The sequence below is a fragment of the Callionymus lyra genome, chromosome 15 (genome assembly GCF_982586985.1).
Source record: "Callionymus lyra chromosome 15, fCalLyr1.hap1.1, whole genome shotgun sequence".
NCBI lineage: Eukaryota > Metazoa > Chordata > Actinopteri > Syngnathiformes > Callionymidae > Callionymus > Callionymus lyra.
Window position 1 is genome coordinate 24,787,211 of NC_141832.1, and position 27,209 is coordinate 24,814,419.

Here is a 27,209-nt window from a genome sequence, read left to right on the forward strand (position 1 = left end):
TAAGTTCCCTTCCTCTCCCTCATTGTCCTGACCGTGCATTCTCTCTCATGTACGTCTTATTTCCAGCTTGCCAGGCATCAGACCCCTTTGCAGTTGTTGCCCTCCCCCTCCTCCCGATGCCCCATTCTTTAACACTGGGACATCCCAGTCCACTTAATTGTGGCGCTCCCAGCCAATGAGATGCCAGTGAATGGCAGGCGAGCACCAATGGGACCACTATTTCAAATGTATAAAACTTTTTAGGACAGTTTGCAGGGTTGCACTTTCTGTCAGCTCAGGGCTCTGAGAGGAGAGCAACAGCCAAGAGAGAGAGGGAGATAGAGAGAGAGTGGGGGTAGAGAGTCAGCCAGTCTGAACGGAGGGGGTTGCCAGTTCTTAATCCCAATCCCACACTTCGACAAATTGGTGGGTGAAACTTTGAGGTCCTGTTTATACAACTGTCAGTGTGGGCCAAGCTGCTGAGACTCATCTGAACTCTTTTTTTTCTCCCAAAGTCTCTCCATTTGAGCCAGCATGGAGAACGCACACATGAAAGAGTCGGAGGATGTTCTCTCCCACTTTGGCGTGACAGAAGACTCGGGCCTCACACCTGAGCAATTCAAGAAGAACCTGGACAGGTTCGGCTACAACGGTGAGGAAGGAGGGAGGCCGAGGATGGATGGATGAATGTGAACCTAGACTCCTGCGATAAATACTTTGCATCTGTTGATGTGTATCTGCATGCGAGCGTGACTTTAAGATGTCTAATCTAAGGAAGTGTCTCGCTGACACAATGGGACGTGATGTCTCTGGAGCAGGTGCACTAGAGTTTCAGGTTTCCTAACAATGAACTGGATTTAGATGATATGAGAGATTAAGTCAGATTTTCTTGGCCTGTAAACACTGAGAAATAACTCTTCCTCAAGTCTACCTCAGATATGAGGAGAAGAGATTTTAAATGTGACATGTCAGAAATACGTTGATTGACTTGGGGTCACCAAAAGTGTCGCTTTGGACAGTTTGGCCTTTGCCAGCTAGCGTTAATCGCACTATAATACCCCTTGCTTAAGGGCACCTCCAACCTCCTGTTGCATAGCCAATTTCTAATGGGCCAAGAGATCATCTTTCTGATAGAAACAGACCTTTTGTTAACGCCAACACACTAACATGGTTCAGAGACGGTATCAGTGAGTATGTGATGATCTACATTTAAAACTCATGATTAAATTGTTTTTTTAATGAAAGATTTAGCTCGTTCCATCTATTTAAGGAGGGAAGTGGTGTGTCGATTTTTATTTTCGTTTCCAAATTTCATTTATTATGTTTATGTTTTTGTATTATTATTTTCTCATTTTACAGTAAACTGTTGAAGATGCTAATTTAGCTTAATCTCTTTAGCAATATCAACATTAGCTGCTAAGACTTGGTTTACTGTGAGAGAATATTGTCATTTGTTTGATTGCTGTATGAAACTTTCACATATTAGCTAACCATATAGCTAAATAAAGTACAGACATGTCTGAAGTCTTTATAATAATGTGTGTTCTCTCTCTCTCTCATACACAGAGCTGCCAGCAGAGGAGGGTGAGTCCAATTTTAACCTCATCATTCACTTTCAAATTGCACGTCCAGATTATAATCTTTTAACCGCAGACACACCTGTCATCCTCACTTCCTGTGATGACAAGTCACTTATCAGACACCTGTCTCCAGTGTAATGGTCCGGCCTGGCTACAGGGGTCTTGTGATCGATATTGATCCAGATATCAGAATCAGAAACTTTTATTGCTAGTGTTGTAAACACAACATAGGATTCTTTTTTGTGGGCGGCAGTACAGAATAAAATAATTAATTTCTATCCCAACATAACATTTGAAAATGATGAACATGACACTGGTTGTGATCTTCACAATGTTTTCTCCATTACTGTCTGCCAGGAAAAAGCATCTGGGAGCTGGTTGTGGAGCAATTTGAAGACTTGTTGGTCCGAATCCTGCTGCTGGCCGCCTGCATTTCTTTTGTAAGTTTCATTCTTCCGCTTTTAAATGATCATACTATCGTAAATAAAAATAAATGTAGTCCCTCCTGTAATGCAATTCATCGATTTTCCTCAAAATATTCAGTTATGTCTGGAAAAATGTGTCATTGCAGTGTCATAGACAGCATGCTCAGTCAACCAGAGCCAGAACTCCCCCTTTGACAGACACAGACACAGACACACACACACTCAGGCCAACAAACACACTTTGCACATCACCCAGTTATTGAATTACGTTTAGCGCCATGTCCTCACTCTCATTTAAAAAAGGAATCCCTCTCTGGCTTTGCTCCCATCCACCTCTCTGAAACTGTTTTGTGGACAGACTGGACACATTGTCTTAATCCTCTATCTCTGCCCTCTGGCCTCATGCACAGCTGTCATTATGGCCTTAGAAGGCCGGAGCCAAGCAGTGTGTGTGTGTGTGTGTTTGCACGTGAACGAGTGCAAGCAAGAAAATAGGATGGTCCACTGGAAACTGGTGTGTGTGTGTGTATGTGTGTGTCTTTTTTGGACGCAAGCATGGCTCGTGCTTTATTTTAAGAAAGTCTCAAGCCAGGACGAGAACTGTATCCTTGAACAAAGGTCAGGGATGGAAGGAACGAAGGATGGCCTGCAGCAGAAAGAGCGAGGGGACAGAGCGAAGAGGGGGCCCGGGGATTGGGTTGCACAATGGAATTGTTTGTTACGATGACAAACGAGCAATAGATTCAAAGTCATATATGGTTTGTAAAGGAGAGAAGGCTAAATACTGTAGATACAGGGTCATCCTATTCATACACACAGGGATGTCCTGCTGACAGCTCGGGACCCTCCATCTGCACTTCCATTGTGTCTGCAAGGAGCAAAAGCAAATGACAGGGTTGACTATTTATGGGGAATTAAGAATAATTGTGATGAAATAAGATCTAGGAGCAGAAAGCAGTTTAGTAGATGGAGCACATTCTCTTGTGACTTTGCTCTGCCGGCAGCTAATCTGTGTCAACGTCAACACCAGCTTTTCCCAAACAGACCTGTGTGTAATGGTGTGTGCTCACAGGGCCACACACGTGTTCCATACAAGTCACATGGATGGAATTCACATTGAGATTTAGTTAACAATATACACAAGAAAAAAGTTATATTACTATTAATATTCTTTACTATGTCATAGTCTCAAAGTGCTTTACAACAGAGCTGGGCAAAATGAGCCACATGCAGCCCTTCTCTAGTGTTCATGTGGCCCTTATGATGTCAGAGTGAGACTCTCAAACTGATCATGAAGAATCGTTTCCTACCCATCATAGCCTTTATTTTAAAAACATCTGCTCAATATTTCTTCCCTAAATCTTGACATATCAGTGATTTATAGGAAAACAGTTTGGAGAGAAAGTCTTAAAAAGTTTAGAATCTTAACTAAAAATACATTTAAAATGAAGTGATTTAAAATGAGTAGTTACGATAGTATTATTTATGTCATGGTAATTATTTTAACAGAAATTAATGCGTTGTCTATAAATAAAGTAATTCAAAGTTTCAGTTAATAAACACTAATCAGCAGATCATGGAACAAGAATGAATGATTTCTGTCTCTCTTCCAGGTACTGGCCTGGTTTGAGGAAGGCGAGGAATCCGTCACAGCATTTGTGGAGCCCTTCGTCATCCTCCTCATCCTCATCGCTAATGCTGTTGTTGGAGTGTGGCAGGTCAGCCTCGCAGAAACACAATTGCGATCTCAAAGGCACATAGCTGCTTCTGTCTTTTACTCACACCTAAATAAAGACTTAGTAACAGTCACACATCATAAATTACAGCAAGTCTCCTCTGCGTGTCCTTCGCTCTGAGCTCCAGGACTGGTGTGAGCGAGAGGTGAAGAGGTGAAAGTCAGCGGCGTATTCATTACAATCCACAGTAAAAATACAGATGGGCGATCACGTTACAGGGGACTGTGTTTTCATGCTCGTGGCACTGCTGGTGGTAGCGCTGGTGGTGAGGGGCGCTGTGTCGACCCTGTGGCAGTCATTTGGAAACTATGCACAAGGATTCACATGTGGGGGGCGAGAGAGAGAATCGGGAGATAGACGGCCGTTGGAATACGTCAGGCTTTACACTTCGAGGCGGTGGAGGGCGAGAGTGGGGGAGTAGGGCGGGATAGCCTTGGAAGACAGGATGAATGATAGTTTGAAAAGTGCAATTTCTTGGTATAACACAAATATAGTAGGAGAAAAAAAATAATCAGACACCTCAATTTTATTGTTTCATGATTACAACATTCATGTTGCAATTGTTCAGTGTACTCTACAGACCAGTACTGCAATGTTTCCGGTCAGTAGGACACTCAAGAGATTTAACTTCTCATTTGTACAGGAGCGAAATGCAGAGAGTGCCATTGAGGCCCTGAAGGAGTACGAGCCTGAGATGGGCAAAGTTTACCGGTCGGACAGGAAGAGCGTGCAGAGAATCAAGGCCAGAGAAATCGTCCCTGGTGATGTGGTAGAGGTCTCTGGTAAGATTTCACCATCAACTATTTTGACCTCTTGTCTTGATCAAACAAAACAGGTTCTGATTCCACACCCATTAAACTCATGCAGCTTCATCTCAAATGTCCAATGTTCTTCTGGAGACTGATATTTTTACACCGACTATGTTACTTCTAGACACAGCCTGAGAAAGATGTAACAAGCAAATTTATCCAGCTGATATTTTATCATAGGATGTGATCACATGTATTTATCTGCCAGTCTTTCTTTAAGCTAAACAACTCCTATTTCAACATTTTACAAAATATAGATTATAAGTACAATTGGCTATATTTTATTTTGCAATCTGGAATCCATGAATCCTTTGAAGGATCAATCGGTCACTGTGGTGTAGATAGTGCTACTTACAGTCTCGAGTGTGTTGTGTGTGTTAGTTGTAGTGAGTTACAATTGAGCTAATCGCTAACAATAAAGTTTATAAATGAGTAGCTTGGCAGATGTCTCAGAGTGCTTTTGTAGTGTTAAATGAAATGAGAAAAAATGTGATAAGATTTTATTATAATTTATGTGTTTTAATTTTTAAACCTGCACACAAACCAATGCAGAGCAACTGATCTCATATTTGTTTTCTTCATATCAACTTTAGGATTATTTTACCTCAGTGTGAAAATGTCTCATTATTTTCTTAGTGCCTACGTTTCCCACCGTCTTGGTCTATAAATCCAAAAGATTACTCGACACTCCATCAATAAAAAGACTCCTCAAGACAGTAGTTATTTGCAACACAATATCAGATCTATTTGCTGGTCAAAGTTTGTAACACATGGAGGAAAAATATATATCTGGCAGAGTTCAACAAAAGCAAGAGGGGTGGCAACTATAACAGACGCAAAACCCTTCAGACAACTAGTTTAATTAGTGCAAGGGTTATGAAGAAAGTGGAGCCAGATAGACGTGGATTGAGAGAAAAAAAGAGGAAGCTTAAAAAGCACAATAATCTTAATAATATTTTTTTTATAACTTTGTGCCAATGTACAAAGTGCCAACAGTTTTATTTTAGGGGTTAAGGACATTGTGTCATGAAACCTTCGAAGAGTCTGGATAAGATAGCTAAGATAAAATAATTATTTTCGAGGTATTTTTAACTATTTATGTGCATGAATTCCAATCACCTAGACTATATTGTCCAGAGAACACTTTGCACCGTTTAACTTTTTTGACATAGCGTGAGAATACAAGTTGTAGTGTGCAATAACATTTTAACCCTTGTGTTATGTTTGGGTCAAAGTTCAAGGGTTAAGAAAATATGGCATTATTCCAAGTGCCAACATATGTGCAAAATATTTTCTTTATAAAGATGCTCAAATACTCCATCAATTTAATTGCACAGTAATTTAACATTTACTGTTAAAGAAAGTGTTTCCATATTTTCTCTACGTTAACAATGATGTTCTCTGTGAATGTCAACCATGGACTTGTAAGGCAGCAACAAGAGAGTTGAGGGAACCCGAGGACAGCCTATGAATAATACTCTTACTATCAATGACCGTCTCACTCTTCAGTGTGTTTGTCTCTCCACCTGTTCACCTCACTTCATCATCTCCCCAAGGTCTCCCTCAGTCTAACTGGGTCTCTGACCACAGTATCACTTTTCAACAACAACTGCATTCACTCCGGTTGCTAACACCAATGAAACCACTCTGGTAATGTTGTGATTAAGCTGAAGAAAAACTGAAACTCTGCGTTGGTTTTCAGTTGGTGATAAAGTGCCTGCCGACATCAGGCTCATCTCCATCAAATCGACGACCCTGCGGGTGGATCAGTCCATTCTCACCGGTAAGACTCTCGGAAAAAAAACAGTGACTTTTGTCCACCTGACCAGCATCTGCCGTGTCTGCCAGGTGAATCTGTGAGCGTGATCAAGCACACCGATGCTGTTCCAGACCCTAGAGCTGTCAACCAGGACAAGAAGAACATGCTGTTCTCTGTAAGGCACTGTCTCGTAGTAACATGAAAAAAACGACTTGCGTGGTCATAATGTTATTGTTGAGTCTGAACTGACTGTAAATATTTGTCATCATGGTTAAGTAATTTGCACATTCCTGGGCAAACTGTGGTCCCTCGCATACAAATTAAAATATAATATTATTCTGTTGTGATATTTAAACTATTCAGATATTTTTGTTGATATTTATCTAATTTTAGCTTACTATCTTACTATCTTTACTATTTTATATACAAAGTTTTGATTATATCATATAAACAACTTAATATTTTGCATCAAAAGCAAATGTGGACCTTCATCGACAGGGTACCAACATTGCAGCTGGAAAGGCGACCGGTATTGCGATCGCAACAGGTGTCTCCACTGAGATCGGCAAGATCCGCGACCAGATGGCAGCCACCGAGCAAGAGAAGACCCCTCTGCAGCAGAAACTGGACGAGTTCGGCGAACAGCTGTCAAAGGTAAGACTGTGATGTTGGAAAAGCCTAAATGGAACCAACATGTCGTCCTCCGATCGCAGGTCATCTCTCTCATCTGCGTTGCCGTGTGGATCATCAACATCGGCCACTTCAATGACCCAGTCCACGGCGGCTCATGGTTCCGTGGGGCCATCTACTATTTCAAGATCGCTGTGGCTCTGGCTGTGGCCGCCATCCCCGAAGGTAATCCCCTCGGGATTTAAGTTGATGCACTCGCCGAGATGATTGTTATTTTTATCCGGATTCACTTCATGTTGCCTTTCCTGTAACTAACCATCCAGGGTTGACTGTCGTACGTAGACCTGGGAAACCTGCAGCCACGAGTAACATATGGCTCTGACTGTATTTATGTGGACCTCATGAGGTCAGAGTAAAACTATAAGAGGGATCATGTAGAAATAAATTAACAATAAAGCTCAAAATCATCCAGACACGAAGAAAAATTATCAATTTTAAACATCTTTAAGGATAATAAAGAATTCGGCAGAAGACTATTGGACATTTGAAATGAAGCTTCATGAGTTTAATGGGTGGGTAAAATCAAAAAAGAGCAGTGGGGAGTTCAATTAGTAATTAGAGAAGAGGTGATGCATTCTGGGAAATAAGGACGAAGCCTGCACATGTTGAACATGCACTTCGGTGTAGAAAATGAAATGCTTCTTGGCTTACGTAACCTCCAGTGCTTTGCAACCGATGGAGGAATAGTCAGAATGGCAAAGACTATGAAGACAATGATCAAGTGCAAGACGTTATTCAACTCCATGCTACGTACTGTAAATGTGAAGCAGTTGTCATAAACAAAGCAACTAAATATTGGTTAAGGAAAGCACCAGAATGTTCAATCTTAAATCATTTTCAGTGTATACAATTAGAACTGGACTTCCCACGATTACAGATTAAGATAAACACACTGGTATTTTCTTGAATACAACTGTTTTTATTATACTTATTATTCATAAATAGTTCAACTCTAATTGTTACTTGTAAACATTTTTTTTTTCTCTGTTTTTTTTATCTTTTCTGCGAAAAATAAAATTTAAAAAGTGCTCTTAGTTTATACATGTTTAGTCCCTGGCTCACCGTGTATATTTAAAGGCTTCATCCTCTCTTTCTTTTGGCGTGACGGCCCCTAACAACATGTGGCTCCTTATGATAAAGTTTTGTTTCACCCTGTCATCCGTCTCAGGTCTGCCTGCTGTGATCACCACATGTCTGGCCCTGGGAACTCGCCGTATGGCCAAGAAGAACGCCATCGTCAGGAGTCTGCCGTCAGTAGAGACCCTGGGCTGCACCTCAGTCATCTGCTCAGACAAGACTGGGACCCTCACGACCAACCAGATGTGTGTGACCAAGGTCTGTCACTATACTAGCCTCAAGATTCTGATTCTCAAACTGCTGCTGAATCTTCCTGTCGTCTGCAGATGTTCATCATCGACAGAGTGGAGGGCGAGAGCGTTTCTCTGGGTCAGTTTGACATCTCCGGCTCTAAATACACACCAGAGGGCGAAGTGTGAGTGTCAAAAACAAGCGTGGGAGGGTTAGGTGCGAACAATGACTGATTCTTTGTGGACAGCACGAGGAACGGTTCGCTGGTCAAGTGCGGCCAGTTCGACGGACTGGTGGAGCTGGCCACCATCTGTGCGCTCTGCAACGACTCCTCTCTGGATTACAATGAGGTCTGAGGAGGTTACGCATCACTACCTAGATTCTAAGATAACTGTTTTTCTTCAGTCGAAAGGTATCTATGAAAAAGTGGGCGAGGCCACTGAGACTGCCCTCAGTTGCCTGGTGGAGAAGATGAACGTGTTCAACACGGAGGTGCGAGGCCTGTCCAACGTGGAGAGGGCCGACGCCTGCTGCTCTGTGAGTCACACTCCTGGAACCAGCATGTTGTAGATGTGTAACTCTGATCAGGTGGCGTCAATTGGATTGACTACTTTGAATTTCACCTAGAAGTTTTTTTAACAGGGATGATAAAGCAAACCAACATTTAGCCATGAAATCGCTATTTAATCGCTTTATCTCAACTTTTAATCTCAACTTTTAATCTCAACTTTATAAATGTTTATCATTCCATATTTGGCATAATAAAATGAAATATTTGTTTTTAATTATCATTGTATTATTATTCTATATTCAAAATCCATATTCAATTATCTGAGAAAAAATGAATGACCTGATAAATCATTTTAAAAGTATTAGCAAACGTGGACTTTAAACAGTATAGACTATGACCGTGAAAGTAAAGGATTACAAGGAAGACGCAGCTGTTTCAAAGCTCTTAATCTGAAAACTGTTTAATTTCCTCCTACAGAACAGAATCCTCCAGATTTTAAATTTGGTTCTAGAATGAAGAATCCTGAGCGACGGCTAGCTTGACAGCAGTAGATGTCAGCACTGTATTTGTATTAAAATGTTTAGTTACGATGATTCAATCACACGTTGTTATCAGTGTAAGTCTTGCGGTGCAGTGATGAAAGAAAGACCTGCCTGATGTTGATAAATATTAAGTATTAAATGGGTCAATATAAGCGTGAGAAAAACAAAGAATATTTTATTTAGGGCCAAAATGTAGTTTTTTTAATACTTTATTGTATTTTTCTTAGTCTTATCTTTTTTTTATACGATTGCAATTAAAAAACGTTTCTGGTCTTACCTTTATCTTTATATTAAGTCCATGCGCCTTTCCTTCGCCACACAAACCTCTGTGACTTTGTTTTGTCACGTTATTTCCTTTAGTTTTACAAGTCTCTCCGCCTCAATGAAGATGTGACGTACTTTGTGGAGGCTCAGTGGTGTGTGCCTCCAACTTTGCCTTTTCACTGCGGTTGTATTTCCGGTTAAGCGAAACTAAATAAGACCCTTACAAACATAAAATTTTAATGGTTAAAGACATCAGCCAGACTGTGGAAAATCAAGGCAAATAAACTTATCTGTGAGCATTATATTGGCAACATTCAGAGATACTTGAGAACCAGCGTGAGTCAATTGCATATATCAACACAGTTTGTGATGGGCTTTGGATTAAGAGGTGAGGCAGTGCCTCACCCTAAAGGAGAGCCCTGAATGGATGATTTTTGATGACACAGTTATTAAGGAGACATAAATGAAGACATTTTTGTTTTATTCTTATAGGTGGTAAAGCAGCTCATGAAGAAAGAGTTCACCCTGGAGTTCTCCAGAGACAGGAAGTCGATGTCCGTCTACTGCTCTCCCGCCAAGTCTGGCAAAGCCCCAGTGGGAAACAAGATGTTTGTCAAAGTGAGTTGATGAAGGAGCCACGTTTGAACATGAGAGGCTCATACGTATTGAACCTCCAGGGCGCTCCAGAGGGCGTGATCGAACGCTGCGCCTACGTGCGCGTCGGAACTTCCCGAGTGCCGCTGACCGGCCCGGTGAAAGATAACATCATGTCAGTCATTAAAGAGTGGGGGACAGGGCGTGACACCCTCCGCTGCCTGGCATTGGCCACTCGAGATACCCCTCTGAGGAAGGAGGAGATGAACCTGGAGGACTCCACCAAGTTTGCAGACTACGAGGTGAGTAAAGGGGAAGATTCATGGTGAGACGCGTGAGTTCATGGATGTCTTTTCTTTTCTCCAGGTCGATATGACCTTCGTGGGCTGTGTCGGGATGTTGGATCCTCCTCGTAAGGAAGTGATGAGTTCCATCGAGCTCTGCAGAGCCGCTGGCATCAGGGTCATCATGATCACCGGTCAGTTCATTTCCGGAGCTGGAACATATTGAGAAAGGATTCACCTTTACCCATCATCTCTGCAGGTGACAATAAGGGCACCGCCGTCGCCATCTGTCGTCGCATCGGCATCTTCACTGAGGACGAGGACGTGAGCGGCAGGGCCTACACAGGCCGCGAGTTTGACGACCTCAGTCCGTATGATCAGAAGATCGCCGTCAGAAAGGCCTGCTGCTTCGCCAGAGTGGAGCCGTCACACAAGTCCAAGATCGTAGAGTTCCTGCAGGGATTTGATGAGATCACTGCCATGGTGAGAACCTTGTCCTCGTGTTCCCACTTGGAACTTTTTCTTGAATCCGTGCTTTGTCTCTGACCAGACTGGAGATGGAGTGAACGATGCCCCGGCCTTGAAGAAGGCAGAGATCGGCATCGCCATGGGCTCTGGCACTGCCGTTGCCAAGTCTGCCTCTGAGATGGTCCTGGCTGACGACAACTTTTCTTCCATCGTTTCTGCTGTAGAGGAGGGCCGCGCCATCTACAACAACATGAAGCAGTTCATCCGCTACCTCATCTCCTCCAACGTGGGTGAGGTCGTCTGGTGAGTGACACAATGTGTGTAATAACTCAAAGTTCATTCCTTTTTTTAATCCAATCAATATCGTCTTCTGTCCAGTATCTTCCTGACCGCGGCTCTGGGTCTGCCTGAGGCGCTGATCCCCGTCCAGCTGCTGTGGGTCAACCTGGTGACTGACGGTCTTCCTGCAACTGCACTGGGCTTCAACCCTCCCGACCTCGACATCATGGGCAAAGCCCCGCGCTCTCCTAAGGAGCCCCTCATCTCAGGCTGGCTATTTTTCAGATATCTGACTATCGGAGGTGAGACATGTTTGATTCATGTTGTTACCATGGTAACAGTTAATGGACTTAAAACTCCAGAGCCTTAAGTATCTGGTCCACTTCATGTGCTTTTGAAAATGTAAAAATCTTCTAAAATATATTTAAAAGATGAAACATTTTCATCGCGTGTAAATTACATTTTGCATGTTTCAGAGGATACAAATCTAAATGTTCATCTTAAAACATTTACAATATCTCAGGATGATTAAAGTCCAACATGTAATTTGAACAATTAAATGAAATTATGCTCTTTGTACAATACTTTGCTTTTAAGAACATAAGAGAATTTCTCAAACGTATGCTTACATTCTGCAACTTTTACAAAGACCCTGTTTCTAATAAATACAACAGTTAGTTAGTAAAGGGAAACTCAAATAATCACCCTGGAACAATGTGTGTTTTATAAATTGATCAAAGAAAGAGAGAGAAGTTGATAAAAATGTTAATATCACTCTAGTTGAGCAGAATGATCCGAGAGCCTCATGTCAATATCGTCTGCCACAGGATACGTTGGAGCCGCTACTGTTGCTGCCGCTGCCTGGTGGTTCATCTACAGCGATGACGGTCCCATGGTCACCTTCTACCAGCTGGTCAGTGCTTACATCTGGCATAGTTTTATTCATTATTGTATGTACACCAAGAACAAATTTAAGGAAATAATAATCAAATGTGAAACAATGAGACAATTAGTAGCCCAAACACAATCTGAATAAATCAATGCACACAGTATTGAAATAAGCAGCATATAACATCATTTAATAACGGTGTGAAGCCTTCCATTGAAATAAAATAGGACACCTTGCTTAATGCAACAATCTTTTTAAATTATTGTTTAGATTTAGGTCTTTTGAGACACCAAAAATGGTATCTTGAAAAAGGTTGTTTCAGTAAAGATGCATCATGAATGAAGCATCAGAAATTAATTTTAAAATGAATTTTCAGGATTGATACACTTGGACAGTACCAAAAAAAAGTGTGGATCAGTTTCTGATAAGTTTAACTTACTTTAGAACAATGTCATCTATGGACAACCTTAAATTGAATGTTTGATTTGAGCAAATACGAACCTTATCCTTATAAAACCCTTTTTTTTTTTCCTTCAGTCACACTTCATGCAGTGCAGCGAGGACAACCCTGACTTCAGTGACATCCGCTGCGAGGTGTTCGAGGCGTCGCCTCCCATGACCATGGCTCTGTCTGTGCTGGTCACCATCGAGATGTGTAACGCCCTCAACAGGTCTGAGCTCAGTGTTACTGTGACTCACTTCATCTTACTAATGTGACTCTGATCTGATCTCTCTAGAGTTTCCAGATGTTAAATGTTGTTCTTTGTACGAATGATGCCATGTTTAACTATTTTAATGGACTGCACCTCATCTCTCCAGCTTGTCTGAGAATCAGTCGCTAGTGCGAATGCCGCCCTGGAGCAATGGCTGGCTGGTGGCTGCCATGACGCTCTCCATGTCGCTTCACTTCATGATCATCTACGTGGACCCCTTGCCTGTGAGTCTCCTTCAGCATCATCATTCTCCCAACTGTATATCATTATTTATATGCCTATTGAATCTGCTAAACTTTCTCATTCTTCAGCCATAAAATCCAAATAAACCCAGAAGACTTGTAGATAATAAGTGGTTATAGGTCAATGATGCATCACGTGTTCCCTCCTGCAGATGATCTTCAAGCTGACTCATTTGACGGTGGATCAGTGGTTCGTGGTTCTCAAGCTCTCCTTCCCCGTCATCCTGCTGGACGAGCTGCTCAAGTTTGTGGCTCGCACATATCTGGAAGGTCAGTGAATGTCTGCTCCGATTACCTTTTAAAATGTTTTCACTTGACTTTTGTCTCATACGTGTTGCTCGACACATTCTGTTATTCATTTTAATTTCATTGCACTTATATTGACCTTCTGAATCTATTAAATCCTTACATTGGCTCGGGAACATCTCAGCATCTTCACTCTTTTATTTCCATTCATCTTTCCATGGTGACCCTAATATCTGTTATGTTCTGCCTGTCATGGCATGTTACAGACCTGGTCCATCTCAGGACACTCACAACAGATTGTTCTCTTGCAGGAAAAGTCTGAGGAGTCCAGCAGCTGGGAAGCCAACATGTGACGATGGTCGGCCGCCGCCTCACTGAGCGACGCCGACCTTAACACCACATGGCATGAAAATAAGAAAAAAAATGCAGAAAAAGAAACAAGCTGCAGAATATTTTACCGTGTATGTATTGAAATTAATATATAGATAACTTCTTCAAACTGTGTTGATTCTATTCTTAAAGAATAAAAATGTGTAATTATCAATCTTAAGTCAGTGTTTTCAATAAAAAATATATTGACATACAGCAACAATGTCATGAAATAAGACAGTTCTCATATTGTCATTCTCCCAGCATGATCTTGTTTAATGCATTTATTTGTAACTTTCTTAGGGTTTTTAAATCCCCCCCAAAAAAGATGAAATGTTAAACATTTGAAAAAAGGAATGTAGGTTTTAAAAATAGAATAAATTCACGATACCTAACAGCAAAAATACATCCAGCAGTCCTCTGCTGTTCTACATAAAAAACACACAAACACATTAAATTGATAAAGTTTTTTATTGTAGCTTGACAGGAAACAGTTGTAGAGGAACGTAGACGTGGCAGTGACTTGAGAATGTAGTTATTATTGCACCACAGTGGATGTTTCCTGTCGTCTGGACTTTTTAGTGTCAATAAAAACATAAATATTATGGAGTCGTTCACAGTTTACTAAAATATACTTTGGTCATTGAGCAGCGATGACAGACCGTCTTGTCAAGCAGAGGGAGGAGGATCTGGGGTTACTTTGGTCACTGGAAAAGTTTTCCTTCATCTTGGCGGTGACAGTCTTTGGTCCTAATGCGACGCACGTGTTCTCACAAGTCACCAGTAGGCGGCGTTGCTTCCTCGTTGACCTCCTCCAGGATTTCTCTGACTTGTTCGAGAGTCTCCGACTGTCGCACCTGCTCCAGCTTCACCTGAGTAGACAAACGGTTCAGATTCAGAGGGTAAAACAATATAAATGCGTTACCCAAAATGACTCATTCCTAAAACTGGAGTTATGTGGAAAAATGTTTGCAGTTAAAACTGCGACGCCACCTGCTGGCGAAGTCCTGTCATTGGCAGCCACATACCTTCATTACTTTCTACACATACCACTGGTTCTTGCTTAGAGAACATATTGAATGTGTCAGCCCAGATGTTTAGACCTTCTCACCTGTAAGGATTGTGACAGCTGGACAAAGTCTCTCTGCACCGTCTGGCTGGTGTCGACTTGACTGCGCAGACTGATCACCTGACTGCGCAGCTCCAGACACTGCTGCTGCAAAGACGCCTGCAGACGCCGACATGGTCACTTTTTGCTTGTGACTCCAACATGTTGCTTCGCTGAAAACTCACTTTATCGCCGCCGAGTGTCTTGTTGTGGTTCTGAATGTGAGACAGCGCCACCCGCAGACCCTCCAGCTCAGTGCGGCAGGAGAGCAGGTCGGACTGCAGCTGGTCTCTCTGGGCCTGGATTCGATCCGTTTCCGTCTTTAGACTGGAAAACTGCACTGTGGTGTGTAACAGTTTGTTTTTAATCCACACAACAGACAATGTGTTTGAGATTTTTTTAAAAGCCCACTATGTTATTATCTCACTCACCTTCTAAGACTTCTGTTCACAGCACCAAGAGTTGGAGAAGAAAACAGACGTCACAATTTACCAAGAATAGTTTTAATTGTCCGTGTAAAGAAACTCACCGTTCTCCTCTGCCCGCACATCCAGCTGCTCCCGCAGAGTCACTATCTCAATGCGAAGCCGCTCCTCGGAGTGCGCCACCTACAGGGAGGTTATATTAGCAAGAAGAAGAAAGATATATTTTGTGGCACTGCTCCCAACTCTGAAATCATTCTATGCCCTTTTCTCCCTCACCTCGTCTCTTTATTTACCAAAAAAAAGCATTATTCTCTCATTGACCAGCTTCACTCTTTTTGTCATTCAGCGTCATCGCCTTCAGTTTACCTGCAGTTGTTCTGCTAAGGTGGCACCTGACTCCTCCTCCACCTCCTCTCCCTTCAGCCGACAGAGTTCTGTGCACATTTTTCTCTGCGACAAAGACAACTCCGCCTAGAAACACAAGCACAACATGAACACTCAAGAGGCTGCACTGGCAGTCCACAGGAAGTGACATCACGCACCAGGCGACTCTGCACTGCGTTCTGTGATTGGTTCAAAGATTTCTGTAACTCCTGCAGCAGAGAATCGGAGTTGTGGACCTGAGCTTGAAGCATAGTGACCTGTACATGAACAAGAGTTATTATAACGTTTTTGTTTGCCAGGACGGCTGAAAGTGGGTCAGTTTTCTCACCTGCTGGTGTGTGCGGTTTATCTGAATGTCCAGCTCCTTCTCCAACTCCTCCTTCTCAGTCAGAAGATTACTCACCTCCACTCGCAGGTCCGACACCTGAGAGAAAACCTGGCTTCATTCACAGGTTGGAGACATAGCAAGCACTCGTACAAAAATATGATCCGACCTGAGTGTTGAGCAAGTCCCAGTCACTGTGAGGGACCAGCCGATGCCCAGCAGGAGGAAGATAGATGGCTTCAGGCACCAGAGTTCCCGTGGACACCAGAGAGTCAGTGTCGCCCTGAGAGTGACTTTTCCGAGGAAGAGAAGGAGTGTCTAAGGAGAAGGAGGACAACGAAGCCGAGTCGGAGTGTCTCAGGGAAAAGTATCCGTCGGCCATCGGCGCTGCTCCTTCACTCTCAGTCGACACCTCAAGCTCTGACTGGTGATTGTGAGTCCGCTCTGCAGGGTCACCCGAGGACACTTCAACATCCAGCCGGCCCTTTGTAAGACTGGTCTAACATTTGAAACAAGAACATTAGAACCATATTATTGAGACTGAAGCGGATGTTTTCTTACCGAGTTGAGTTTGTTAGCTTTTCTGGAGTCGGACTGAGACTGAAGCAGAGCGATCCGAGCCTCATATTGCTCTGCCGTCTCTGCAAACAGAATATTTCCAGTGGTTGAGCAGATAACATTTCCTTAAATCTTCCCCACGATTCCACGCAATACTTAAGGTCGGTCACTAGCTACAACTGGGCAGAACATTTGACCAATTTTCCCAGAACACACACATCTCCAAAATTATTTCACAATGAGTTGAATAACAAGATTAAAGTAAATGTGTAGGTAAGGTGATATTGTGTTGAGCTCAACTTCAATAACAGGAGGATTAGTTTGAAACATTCTAGACGTGAGAGGCGTGTGAGCAGTGCCGATGAAAGAGCTGCTTGTTTCACATGCTTGGACACACCGACTGACCTCTCAGAGCCTCCTGCAGGGACTGAATCTCTTGATCACATTGTTTTTGCAGCTCTTCCAGTTCCTCCCGTTTGCTCTGCTCACAAATGGTGGCCACACCCTGCCAGTGTTCGACTTGAGCTTGGCACTTGGCTATCTGGGCCTGAAGAGATGCTTCTGTGAGAGAAATAATGCAGAAGGTAAGTCAGGTGACAGCATTGTTGATGTTTTTAAAATGCGAAAGTGAAAAAATGTCTGTTCATTATGGAGCATAAAATACCAAACAGCAACATCTTTTTTGCCATCTGATGGGTGATTAAAATTATGTTGGAACACTTGACTGTATCTTTAACCAACTTATATATATAAATATAAACCCAATTAAGTACTCTCTCAAATAAGGTTTAACATTATCCGTTTATACGCCATATATGATGCAAAATATACGAGTACTTTTCTTAATGGATTCTTAGTAGAAAAAAGTCTTCAATTTATATGATTTTTTCAGTGAACACCAACATTAACAAATACCATGAAAAGTGACTTTAAGAATAGCAGTATGAAAACAAAGTGTTGGTAACAATGTATTCTTTCGACAGGGGTCCTGACTCTACACCAGAATGCCGCCGTTTAAGATTCTTGCCAGGCAGACTGTAGCTAAATTCATCCCTGAAACTGTCAGGAAAAGCAACACGAATGATGGTGGAAATGGCGACCTGGGTATTAGCAGCGCTAGCGGGTAACACCATCTGTCTGAATCAACAAGTTGCGCAGAAGAAGCACAACAACGTAGATGTCGTCCCACACTCAAATATTAAGTTAACAACACTGTTAAATAACAAAAACTCTTCATGTTAGCCACCCATGTTGTTTACATTACCTCGATCGGAGCTCATCCCGTCGCCACTTCATAAGCATACGAACCAGAAGTCGGATAAAGATGAATATTTTAAAATATATATGTATAAAAATCTCGGTTTAAGTCTTCATTGAGGTAGTGGGATCCATGTCAGGGTTGAAGAAGGAACTTTGGTAAGGAATTGTTGAATGAGGTGTCAACTTCAGGAAACCACTTTTCCCCGGTCTAAGTCTCAGGACGTGACGTCAGCGTCCTTCCGGTTCACGCGCCCCTTCCTCTTCTTTGACCTTAACGAAAGATTTATGTTTATGATTTTGATAAGCTGTACTCTGAACTATGTTCTATTGGTAGATGAGTCATATTTTCAATTAATAAAAGGAAAATTAAAATAATTGGAAAATGTTTTTTCCGCCCATTGTACTGATCCTGTTCAATATTTATGTGGAGGAGGAAAAAAAGACAAGTAAATAGTTTGGGCTGTAATTTTAACATCATCCCTTTTATTGTGACACTTATATAATCTTTCATAAAGCAGTTGAGTCCATCTAAGCCACCCAACATTTGTTTGTCATAAAGATATGCCAAGTCTAACTCTCTACCAAAAGTCAAGCCCAAACACTGAGTAAAAACATTTTTTCTAATTAGGACACTTATTGATTCTGTCCTACATGAGTGAACATATTGCCAGTATCATAAAGATATATATAAAAAAACTCCAATACAGTCAAAAGAAAAGACACATTGGTTGCTGAAAGAAGGGAGGGAAAAAAACAAAAAAACAACCAACAACAATGCCACAGTGAACAATTTATTTATTAAACCATTTAAAACCGACAGTGTACCAAAGAAATACAAAAGTTCAGATGAATAATTATTGTTTTCATCTACAACCTCCCATTATCCATTTTAGATTTTTCATGATAAGCTTGATCCACAAATCAGTTGTAAGTGAAACACTGTATAAAATGCTGGTTTATCCTTAAAGAAAACATATAAACCACTGCTGCTGTCCTTACAACAGAAATACAGTTTCTCTGAAAAACTTGTATAAATATATAGCAATGACTTAAGTAGTCCATGTGGTTTGTATGCAGAGGAGTGGAGGCACTGGACAGGTCACTGAAGTAATTTGTATCTACTGCAGTCAAGTGCTTAAATGGAGGTAACTGACGAGACATCAGGGTTACATGAGCCACAAAGGACAGTTCCACGACGGTCTCTGCAACTTCATCGAACTACAAGCCCATGTCCTGGTCACTGACACTCTGTCGCAGGTACTCTTCGTAGAGGTTTTTCTGCAGACAGATTTGATCAATTACAACTATTCCGTTTCTGCATCACAGATGGTCCACATACCTTCTTGGTCTTTGCCACATCCTGCACATACTCCACCTTCTCCTGCAGCTGTCGCTTCTGTTTGCCGGACAGCGTGGGTCGAGTCCTGCATGGGAAGTACGTCATCAAAAGTCATAAAAGGTGGCGAATCAGGAACATTTGGTTCTTGATCATGTATCACACTAATTAGGCATTTCATGGTGATGACAATTATGTCATTAACTTCTAGTTTGAATTAGAACATACAATTGCTTGTATTGCATTTAAACTTAAAGGAAGGGTTTCATAATGAAAGGTTTAATTTTTTGTATTCACCTGAATGAAAAGCGAGCAATGAGAAGTAGCAGAAAAGAGAGAAAGACCAGTCCTCCACAGATGTACAGCTGCTGCTCTGCACTCAGGGAGTCACACAGTCGAACCACGGGCATCTAAAGTTAGCAGAACAGATGTTCAAGTGTTCCCTTATTTTTAAAAATCATTCATTGATTGGATTAAAAATAAAAGAAAAAAAACATACCAAATACATTGAGAGCACTTCAGTGCCTTCAGGGCCCAGGGCCAACTCCAGCATGTCCTTGGAGAGTGTGCCCAGGACAAGCAGTGCAATGAGAGCCAGTGGGATGCTAAAGCCTAGTAACATGAGGAAGCAGCTTTTACAGCGTGCCCTCCGGTTCTCTACACTGGTGTGCCTACCAATAGAGACTTCAGGTTAGTTCACAAACCTACCACAAACCTGCAAACTGAGGGTTACCGGTCAGTGGCGAGTGTGTCAGTGATGGCCTCACTGATGATCTCGCAGTCCTTCTCCAGGGAATTAAGAGTGTTCTGGACGGTTTGGTTGATGGTTTTCTCAACGGTGCGACAAACTTCCTCAATTTGGTTCACACAGCGACTCGGCTGGACAACGGAAAGAATGTTCGTCAGGAATCATTTAAAAAAAAAAAAGAAGTATTTTGGTAACATCAAGGAATTGTCACCTTGTTGGGATTTGGAACATAGATCGTGGGCATGTCAAAACCACATTTGTTCAGACCAGGTCGCTTGCAGAGCTCCTGCACAATCTGCATCATAACTCTCTGTTGGAGCAACAATGTAAAAATGCAAATCACCCTCTGTGCGAGTAAAGAAATGACTTAATCACGTGGAAAATGAACGCTGTAAGGAAAACCTTTGTTATTCATTAGTGCTAAAAGGATCCAGTACCTGTCGATCAGACTCTCCTCCAGCCTCGTCCGCCTTGCTGAGGTAAAACCTCAGTCGGTCTCCGTGTCTCTCGTTCAGATTCTCTACTATGTTTAGCGTTCGCTTGCACAGAGCCTGACCCATTGGGTCAAAGAAGACCAAAATCAGGTCACATAAATCACCTGTGAAAATGAAGAAGCATTGTTAGGATTGACAAGTATTATTAAGATTAAAGCAGGCAAGGAAACCAGAGCCTACCCAACCACATGATGACTTCATCCACGTCGAACGGATATTTCATGTCTCCGTCCACCAACCCGGGGGAGTCGACAAACGTCACCAGACTGAACCTCTTCTGTCGTGAAGTGCAAATCTCAGTGCTCAAATATTCAGAGACCCCTGGAAAATAAATCAATAAATAAAGTTAAGATAATAGGTTTTTAAATAAAAATGATCCTGATTAATTATACTTTATCATATGCTAGTTCAGATGTCAGGATGATGAAGTTAAAAGGATATAAGCAGTTGTAACGTTTTTCAAACACATCAAATTACTTTTTTAAGTAGCCCTCATTTTACATGATCTTTTGGGATAGGACTCTAAAACGAAGTACATCAAAAGTACATAAAAAGAGGAAATACAATTATCTGTAAGCTTGGATAAAAGCTTAAGACTAAACATTTGTTTCAAGATACGTTTTAAAAATGGGCAGCGATGGTGCTTGTCTGTAATGCAGTGGTAGGACATTCTATAGGCCATGAGCAACTGGTCAGCTGCCTGTGTGACCATAGAGGGACGTGGCGATGGACAAATATTACCCTTCTATCAATATCAAATCATCCATCAAAGCCATTGATGTAAACATGTCCATAAGTGAAACATCACATATCTTTATATATCCGACACAAAGCTGTATAGAATGTTCCAAAAGGTACGGTAACGAAGAAAAAAAACAGGAATTAGTCCCTACCTTTAAACTCTTGTAGCGGCTTAAAATGGGGGTAGAGATGTAGCGTGGCGTTTCCCTGAAACGGCAAGAACCAATCATGTGATGAATAAAATCAGTATTGTTAAGAAAAAGTGAAAGAAAATACATAGTCCAAGAAGTATTTGTAAGATTCAAAGATTTGTTTAATAAACTAACCGTCAGTGATTCTCTCTTGCGTCCACTCGTGACAAAGCTGAAGCCTTGTGTCTCGATGGCTACTCCAGTGCGCTGGATGTGTTCCTCCACATACCTGAAGTAAGTAAGTAAGTAAGTCATTTTTATTTGTATAGCGCTTTTCCAGACCAGGGTCACAAAGCGCTTAAATAATCAAAACAATATTCAATAAAGTATATATTTTAAAGATCAAGATAAAACTGATAACACAACAGGAGTTCCAGAAAATCAAAGAAAAGCCTGAACAAATAGAAATGTCTTAAGGTGTTTCTTAAAGGAGTCAGTAGACTCCATCAAGCGCAGAGAGAGAGGAAGATCGTTCCAAAGCTTAGGAGCAACAGCCTGAAAAGATTTCTCTCCTCTGGTCCTGAACTGTGTGCATGGAACCATAAGTAGATTCTGATCCCCAGACATCAGAGCCCGAGCTGGGGTGTAAGGCTGGATAAATAAGTGAATAAAGTGAAATAGGAAAACATCCAGGTGCCAAAGAATATTAATTTAGGCTATACAGAAATATTATTTATAACACTGGGTAAATCTGTTTTACCAATTAATAAAGGAGCTTTTCCCAGCAGAGTGGTTTCCCATCAGCATCACAGTGATCTTCTTTCTTGGGGGCAGCAGCTTCACACCAACAGACTCTGCCATTGATATCAAACCTAGACAGACAACAAGACATTACAACTGCTCATCTCACAGAATTATCATCTCAAAAGTTGGATTTTTAAATCCAAGGTTGCAAGGGTTTTAGTGAAAAAAGCTTCTAGTTACGGCTTTTCAAAGACTTTAGATCAGTTCTTAAAATGTTAATGATAGAGAAAAGTCTAAAGAAAAGTGGGTTTACTTTTCCCTCTCCAGGCGAGCATCGTTTAAAAAGGACAGCATCGACTCTGAAGTTTGCAGGTTGCTGAGCAGCTAGCTAACGGTTAGCATGTAGATGTATCGTGGTACTGTGCAAGTTAGCAGTTAGATAGCATAATAGCACAAGCTAAAGGTCATCTTTTTTCTTTTTTTTTTTTGAAAGGGTTGTATTCTAAAAATGTAATATTGTAGCATGTCTTCCAACAATGGACTCACCGCTGTCAGGGTCCGTGTACAGCTGATGACAGTCCCGGAGGATGCGCTCGTCGCAGGACACGCCAGCCGAGTCTGCGTTCGCCGCACTTCTGCTTTTAATCTTTCCAGACATGCTTCGGTTAGTGGTGGAGAGTTGTTGTAGAATTACTTTTTGATCATTCAACGCAATCGATTGTATCAACCGGCTCGCCTGTTTGAATCCACCGGTAAGCTGAAACACCGGGAAGGGAAGAGACGTAGCCTGGCCACGTCCTCAATTTGAGCTGTTGCTTGGTGAATGGCATTCTGGGAAATGTAGTCCGATGGACTCGCGTGAATGTTCAACACTAAACGAACTTACAGGAGTGAACGATACAATGAAAAAAAATCATAATGATTTTATTTGTCTGTTGTAAAACTTATCTTTTTGGTTATTTGTAGACCCATTGGATGCTGAAATGCTGAATCTGGTTATAACTGACAATAATATGTTACGATTTTTTTTTATCATCTGCACTGGATTATTCTTCTAAATTCGCTTTGTCTGTAAGAAAAGTAACGTCTTAGTAACAATAATCTTCAAATTAAATTAAAAATAATTTAAGATGACAGGTATTTACATGTTAACTAGGTGATCTTATATAATATGCATTATAGCATAAGATGATAAAACATCCTTTTCTCACGTCCATGATTGAACATGTAAAACAATAAAAAGGGAATTCTTGTGTTCTCACTTTGTTTTGACGTTTGTATAACTTTATTGGACACAAGGAAATACAGAGTTTTATGAGGCAACAAGGGTGACGGACAAGATGGGATTCATTGTGTGCACAAGAAAACCAAAAATGAATTAATCTGTAAACTGTGCAAATATGCTGTATACAGTTTCACACACTTTGATGGTATTTGTTCATTAACAGGAGTCAATAGACTTCAAATTCTTTACTACTTTATCTTGACATAGATTTCTTCACAAACACGTCAGATACCTTCACATGTAAAGACAAAGGTCTTTAATACTTGTTGTCGTGGGAGTCTGTGTGCAGTTTTGTTTGAATAAAAACTTCATGATTAACTCTTTTGTAAAATGCTGAAGTGAGAGAGCACCATTTAGTTTATCTTTAGATATTAGTACAACCTAAAATGCCAAGAAAAAGTTTCGGATAGCTTCTTCATCCGTGTATCCATTCTGCACTTTACCAGTGTGCTTTTCTCTCTTTGGCAACCAGCTCCAGGAAGTGGGAGTGACTTGCATAAAGTGGAAAGGAGGAGTCCACATCAACCCACTGTACTTGTCCTGCATCATCCCCAGCTTGCAGGGGTAACTCGCTTACACTGTTGCCTGTTGGGACAGCAAACGGCATCATAAGCTTAGATTGATCATACTTTTGTGGTGGCGAAAGAAATCTACAAATACCTTGTTCGTCATGGAAGTTCACAGCGACAGTCTCCATCCAGGAATTGTCAGTGTTACGAGGATCATCAACGTAGCCTTTATAGACCTGAAATAAGTATAAAAATATTTGCAAACCATAACAAGGAAGCAAGAAACTTCTTGTTTGTTCAATGTCAGATGAATGAAAATCATCTCTATTATTATAATCATTACTTACTTCAGATAAAATAAATCTTAACTCTTTGTCTATGTCTTCCTTGAATGTAGTTTAACACACACATAGTTCAACACACCTGAAAGCCATTTGACTTGAAAAGACTTCTGATGCGTTCATTGATTTTCTCTTTCTCTGAAGACGAAACTGACAGTGAGTTCAGAGCCTCCTCTGAGAACTCTCGCTGCAGTGTAAGACAAACCTTCTCCCCGGGATCCACCATCCCCTATGAAAGAAGAAAAGTAGAAGTTAGGCGAGTATTAAGCGAAGTAAGAATGTCCCCTGAGTCAGCCCACCCCTGGAATGGCCCACTCGCCACAGTCCTTCCTCTTTATGGACACAAACTGCAGTATCGGCTTTTTCGAAACTTGATGTATTATCTTGGAACCACTGGCATTAGTTTTCCATCTGTCACAAATACAAATGATTATGTTGTATTCTCTGATTTAACATTTTTTTTAAACTACTCATCAAAACACCAAACTACCTGGTGACGATTGGATCTGCAGCATGATTTGGACCCCAGCGACCCAGCAACCCTCGACCAGTCAAGCCTGTGCGCCCGCGAGGGTTCCTGTTCAATTCAAATGCTGTCATTTAACAATGTATAAACCTTTATATGAAATAATTCAAGGCCAAAGTATTTACATTAAAAAGTAACTTTTTATCTGAAAATATGATATATAGCTGTTACCACAGCTGTCAAACTAGTTTTGTAAACAATAAACCGGTAGTAAAACTAAAATTGACTACAAATGGAAAGTAGCATTGTGCTAAATCTGGTGCAGCCATCTTTTTAATGTAACTGCACATTGTCCTTTTAAATAAACTGAAACAACATGTTGCAGTCATTCATCGCCTACTCCGACTATGTTGTTCAGACTGAAAAGTAAATCACAATTATGAAATTATTTTAAATATATATATAATTTTATCAGTTGGAGACATTCTAACGAGCCATGGATGAGGCTTCTTCAATACCTACTGTTGTGGTGAGTGAAGTGAATCTAGTCACAGGCCTTACATAACATTTCATAAGACTGACTACTGTCTGCCTGGAACTTACAGTGGTTTACACTTTTCCACTTTGTAGATTCCTTCAAAGCTTGTTCGGTCCACCACTCCATCGATGCTGTTGAACTTTGGAGAAAAAGATCTGCACAACAAAGACAATGTACATGCTTGAGAGTAAATTCACATTCAAATGCAGAAGTTTAAAAATAGTTAATATACTGTAATATCACAGATTCTTCCTCATAATACATATAACTACAACACAACTTTATTCTATCTTTGCTTAAAGTATTTGTAGCATTCAAAGATGCAGCTACAGCTGTATTGAATAAAATCAATACAGCTGTATCTGCATCTTTGAATGCTACAAATACTTCTTGTACCAATACCAGTGTACATAAACACAGAAAGTCAAAAAGGAGCCTTAATTTTAGATTAAACATCACTCCTTTTTCTGCATTATGTTATATAATATTATAAAAAGCGAAATAATTACAACAAATTGAGTTTAATCTTAAGGGGGTAGCCCAGTCAAACATGTTTACATGTCATTAAAAATAATAATTGTATTCATTTATTAACAAATGTAGTTTTATTTAAACTAATGTTATATTATAGTTACAATTAAACTATAATAACTTTTAAAAAAAGGTACAAAATAAAACTTTTTTCAACAGGCTCTTGGTTAGCTACTAAACTCATTTCCAGTATTTCAAAGTTCATACATGACCCTCCCTCCCTAAAGAAAATTTCCCAACTAAGATTAGATAACAACAAGAGGAGAAACCAACATGTCTTGAGACTTTGAGTTTCACATTTTAATCCAACTAAGCAAATGTTCTTAACCTCTATATTTGTTTAAGTTGATCAAAAAAACAACGTTCTGCCTATTCAAGATGGTGTTTCATTTTGACGACTTACCCAACATCAGGATCTGCCCATGGTTTGTTTATCGCAGATGGGTGTGTGTAATTGACAGGGTTGTAGTGAGGGAAACTCTGGCTCCAGTCCACTTGGGCATCACTCACTGGCGAGCGGTTAATTGTGGATCCAGGGTACAAAGAGCATCTGGACTTGGTGTGGGCAGAAGCTGCAGATGGCATGACTTCACCCCCGGTCTTGTAGATCTTACAGGAACCAAAAAAGAATGGTTTCCTGTTGTAAGATGTTCTAAATGGATTTATAGAGTGACAGACGGGAGCCGGCCTGTGACGAAAAACAGGGGATTTAGAATAATACACATTTAGACATCTTCCTAGATGGTAAAACTACATTACAAAGGCAGAGGTTTAAAGATGATTCACAAATTCATGCATGCGTTCAATTTCATTAAATATAAAAGAAAAGTAACATAAATGTTCTTTATATATGCTATATGCTCACAAAAGTGAAAAAGTTAACAAATGCTTTTAATTGTATGCCTTATAACGGTAGCTATTGCACCGACACCCTTCGAAACGGTTGTTATTCGTACCTGAGTCCCAGAGAACCCACGGATAATTGGAAGCCTAGAAAAGAAAGCGTTAATCGAACAGATCGGATCCAGTTTCTTCTCATTCCTCGGCCCAATAGTTCAGTTCAGATACTAGCAACCAAAAGGAAAAACATTCCAGGAAGAGACGTAACCAGGAAGTGCCGCAGGTTGCGTAATGACATCATGACATGGGTGCGGCAACTGTCGCATTCGTTTCCATGGTGATCGAGTTTTCGTAGAAATTCTGTTGCTCCTTAGTGTAAAATCAAATAATGAAATAATGTATTTCTACAGATTCTTTGGTAAATTGACGTTTTGTATATGTATATCACGCAGTTTTCAAATTAAACTAATGTAGCTTTAAAAAAGGAAGCCGCACACCCAATGATCAGACTGTAATAATAAGATACAACTGTTGTTTATAAAGTATTAAAAAGGAGACTTTTAACACAATTTTTTAGGGAGTGAACATGAACAATTGGGAGCATGAGCTGGTAAATCGACCATCGACCATCGACTGCGACAAAATAAAACGTAAACTGCAACATTGTTTAAATATCGAGAGAATTTGGAACGTTACATAAGGAAATATGATTTAAGTGTAAATACAAATGGACATGAAGACAAATCGGTCTGTAATCT

The 27,209-nt window shown here is 40.9% G+C and overlaps 4 protein-coding genes across 6 annotated transcripts; 1 reads left to right on the top strand and 3 right to left on the bottom strand.

Annotated features, from left to right (window-relative positions):
• Positions 1 to 276: 276 nt before the first annotated feature.
• atp2a1 (ATPase sarcoplasmic/endoplasmic reticulum Ca2+ transporting 1) lies at positions 277 to 13,868 on the top strand. 2 transcript variants are annotated; one of them, XM_087808401.1, is made up of 25 exons: positions 277 to 405; positions 495 to 631; positions 1,546 to 1,563; positions 1,917 to 1,999; positions 3,598 to 3,702; positions 4,364 to 4,502; positions 6,232 to 6,312; positions 6,378 to 6,463; positions 6,787 to 6,942; positions 7,002 to 7,143; positions 8,147 to 8,313; positions 8,382 to 8,470; positions 8,534 to 8,636; positions 8,692 to 8,823; positions 10,096 to 10,221; positions 10,281 to 10,499; positions 10,564 to 10,675; positions 10,741 to 10,964; positions 11,032 to 11,252; positions 11,328 to 11,530; positions 12,056 to 12,141; positions 12,655 to 12,788; positions 12,937 to 13,054; positions 13,225 to 13,342; positions 13,630 to 13,868. In XM_087808401.1, the coding sequence occupies exons 2-25, from the start codon at positions 514 to 516 to the stop codon at positions 13,638 to 13,640; spliced, it is 2,991 nt and encodes a 996-aa protein (XP_087664527.1). In that variant the 5' UTR covers positions 277 to 405; positions 495 to 513; the 3' UTR covers positions 13,641 to 13,868. The 2 variants fall into 2 exon arrangements, with proteins under 2 accessions (XP_087664527.1, XP_087664528.1); XM_087808402.1 differs by lacking the exon at positions 13,630 to 13,868 and having other exon boundaries at positions 13,225 to 13,350.
• Positions 13,869 to 14,139: 271 nt separating this feature from the next.
• Positions 14,140 to 17,944, bottom strand: rabep2 (rabaptin, RAB GTPase binding effector protein 2). The gene is made up of 12 exons (XM_087808403.1): positions 17,752 to 17,944; positions 16,893 to 17,048; positions 16,491 to 16,570; positions 16,099 to 16,428; positions 15,933 to 16,028; positions 15,763 to 15,861; positions 15,587 to 15,691; positions 15,325 to 15,403; positions 15,227 to 15,238; positions 14,981 to 15,135; positions 14,799 to 14,915; positions 14,140 to 14,559 (listed from the first exon to the last, which is right to left on the bottom strand). Exons 1-12 carry the CDS (start codon positions 17,765 to 17,767, stop codon positions 14,458 to 14,460), a joined length of 1,347 nt encoding a protein of 448 aa, XP_087664529.1. The 5' UTR covers positions 17,768 to 17,944; the 3' UTR covers positions 14,140 to 14,457.
• Positions 17,945 to 18,526: 582 nt separating this feature from the next.
• Positions 18,527 to 22,721, bottom strand: LOC148065513 (uncharacterized). Its single transcript, XM_087810057.1, has 12 exons — positions 22,488 to 22,721; positions 21,958 to 22,069; positions 21,393 to 21,486; positions 21,219 to 21,273; positions 20,506 to 20,646; positions 20,269 to 20,429; positions 20,043 to 20,141; positions 19,817 to 19,962; positions 19,583 to 19,754; positions 19,381 to 19,493; positions 19,087 to 19,171; positions 18,527 to 19,025 (listed from the first exon to the last, which is right to left on the bottom strand). The coding sequence occupies exons 1-12, from the start codon at positions 22,597 to 22,599 to the stop codon at positions 18,966 to 18,968; spliced, it is 1,350 nt and encodes a 449-aa protein (XP_087666183.1). The 5' UTR covers positions 22,600 to 22,721; the 3' UTR covers positions 18,527 to 18,965.
• Positions 22,722 to 23,188: 467 nt separating this feature from the next.
• On the bottom strand, positions 23,189 to 27,189 carry nudt9 (nudix (nucleoside diphosphate linked moiety X)-type motif 9). 2 transcript variants are annotated; one of them, XM_087810060.1, is made up of 8 exons: positions 26,568 to 27,189; positions 26,015 to 26,299; positions 25,146 to 25,235; positions 24,567 to 24,653; positions 24,376 to 24,487; positions 24,282 to 24,305; positions 23,887 to 23,971; positions 23,189 to 23,811 (listed from the first exon to the last, which is right to left on the bottom strand). In XM_087810060.1, exons 1-8 carry the CDS (start codon positions 26,648 to 26,650, stop codon positions 23,666 to 23,668), a joined length of 912 nt encoding a protein of 303 aa, XP_087666186.1. In that variant the 5' UTR covers positions 26,651 to 27,189; the 3' UTR covers positions 23,189 to 23,665. The 2 variants fall into 2 exon arrangements, with proteins under 2 accessions (XP_087666186.1, XP_087666185.1); XM_087810059.1 differs by having other exon boundaries at positions 24,159 to 24,305; positions 26,568 to 27,187.
• Between the last annotated feature and the right edge of the window lie 20 nt (positions 27,190 to 27,209).

Excerpts from the sequence above, each read along its gene's own strand:
- atp2a1 (XM_087808401.1), top strand. The coding sequence starts at position 514 with ATGGAGAACGCACACATGAAAGAGTCGGAGGATGTTCTCTCCCACTTT. Across the intron at positions 6,313-6,377 it reads GGATCAGTCCATTCTCACCG|GTGAATCTGTGAGCGTGATC; the intron begins GTAAGACTCTCG and ends CGTGTCTGCCAG. Across the intron at positions 8,471-8,533 it reads TACACACCAGAGGGCGAAGT|CACGAGGAACGGTTCGCTGG; the intron begins GTGAGTGTCAAA and ends CTTTGTGGACAG.
- rabep2 (XM_087808403.1), bottom strand. Across the intron at positions 16,429-16,490 it reads AAGCTAACAAACTCAACTCG|ACCAGTCTTACAAAGGGCCG; the intron begins GTAAGAAAACAT and ends TTCAAATGTTAG. Across the intron at positions 15,862-15,932 it reads TAAACCGCACACACCAGCAG|GTCACTATGCTTCAAGCTCA; the intron begins GTGAGAAAACTG and ends GTTCATGTACAG.
- LOC148065513 (XM_087810057.1), bottom strand. The coding sequence starts at position 22,599 with ATGTCTGGAAAGATTAAAAGCAGAAGTGCGGCGAACGCAGACTCGGCT. Across the intron at positions 19,755-19,816 it reads GACACACTCGCCACTGACCG|GCACACCAGTGTAGAGAACC; the intron begins GTAACCCTCAGT and ends CTCTATTGGTAG. Across the intron at positions 19,026-19,086 it reads ATGTGGCAAAGACCAAGAAG|AAAAACCTCTACGAAGAGTA; the intron begins GTATGTGGACCA and ends ATCTGTCTGCAG.
- nudt9 (XM_087810059.1), bottom strand. The coding sequence starts at position 26,650 with ATGAGAAGAAACTGGATCCGATCTGTTCGATTAACGCTTTCTTTTCTA. Across the intron at positions 26,300-26,567 it reads GTGGGTTCTCTGGGACTCAG|GCCGGCTCCCGTCTGTCACT; the intron begins GTACGAATAACA and ends TTTTCGTCACAG. Across the intron at positions 23,812-23,886 it reads GAACTTCCATGACGAACAAG|GCAACAGTGTAAGCGAGTTA; the intron begins GTATTTGTAGAT and ends CTGTCCCAACAG.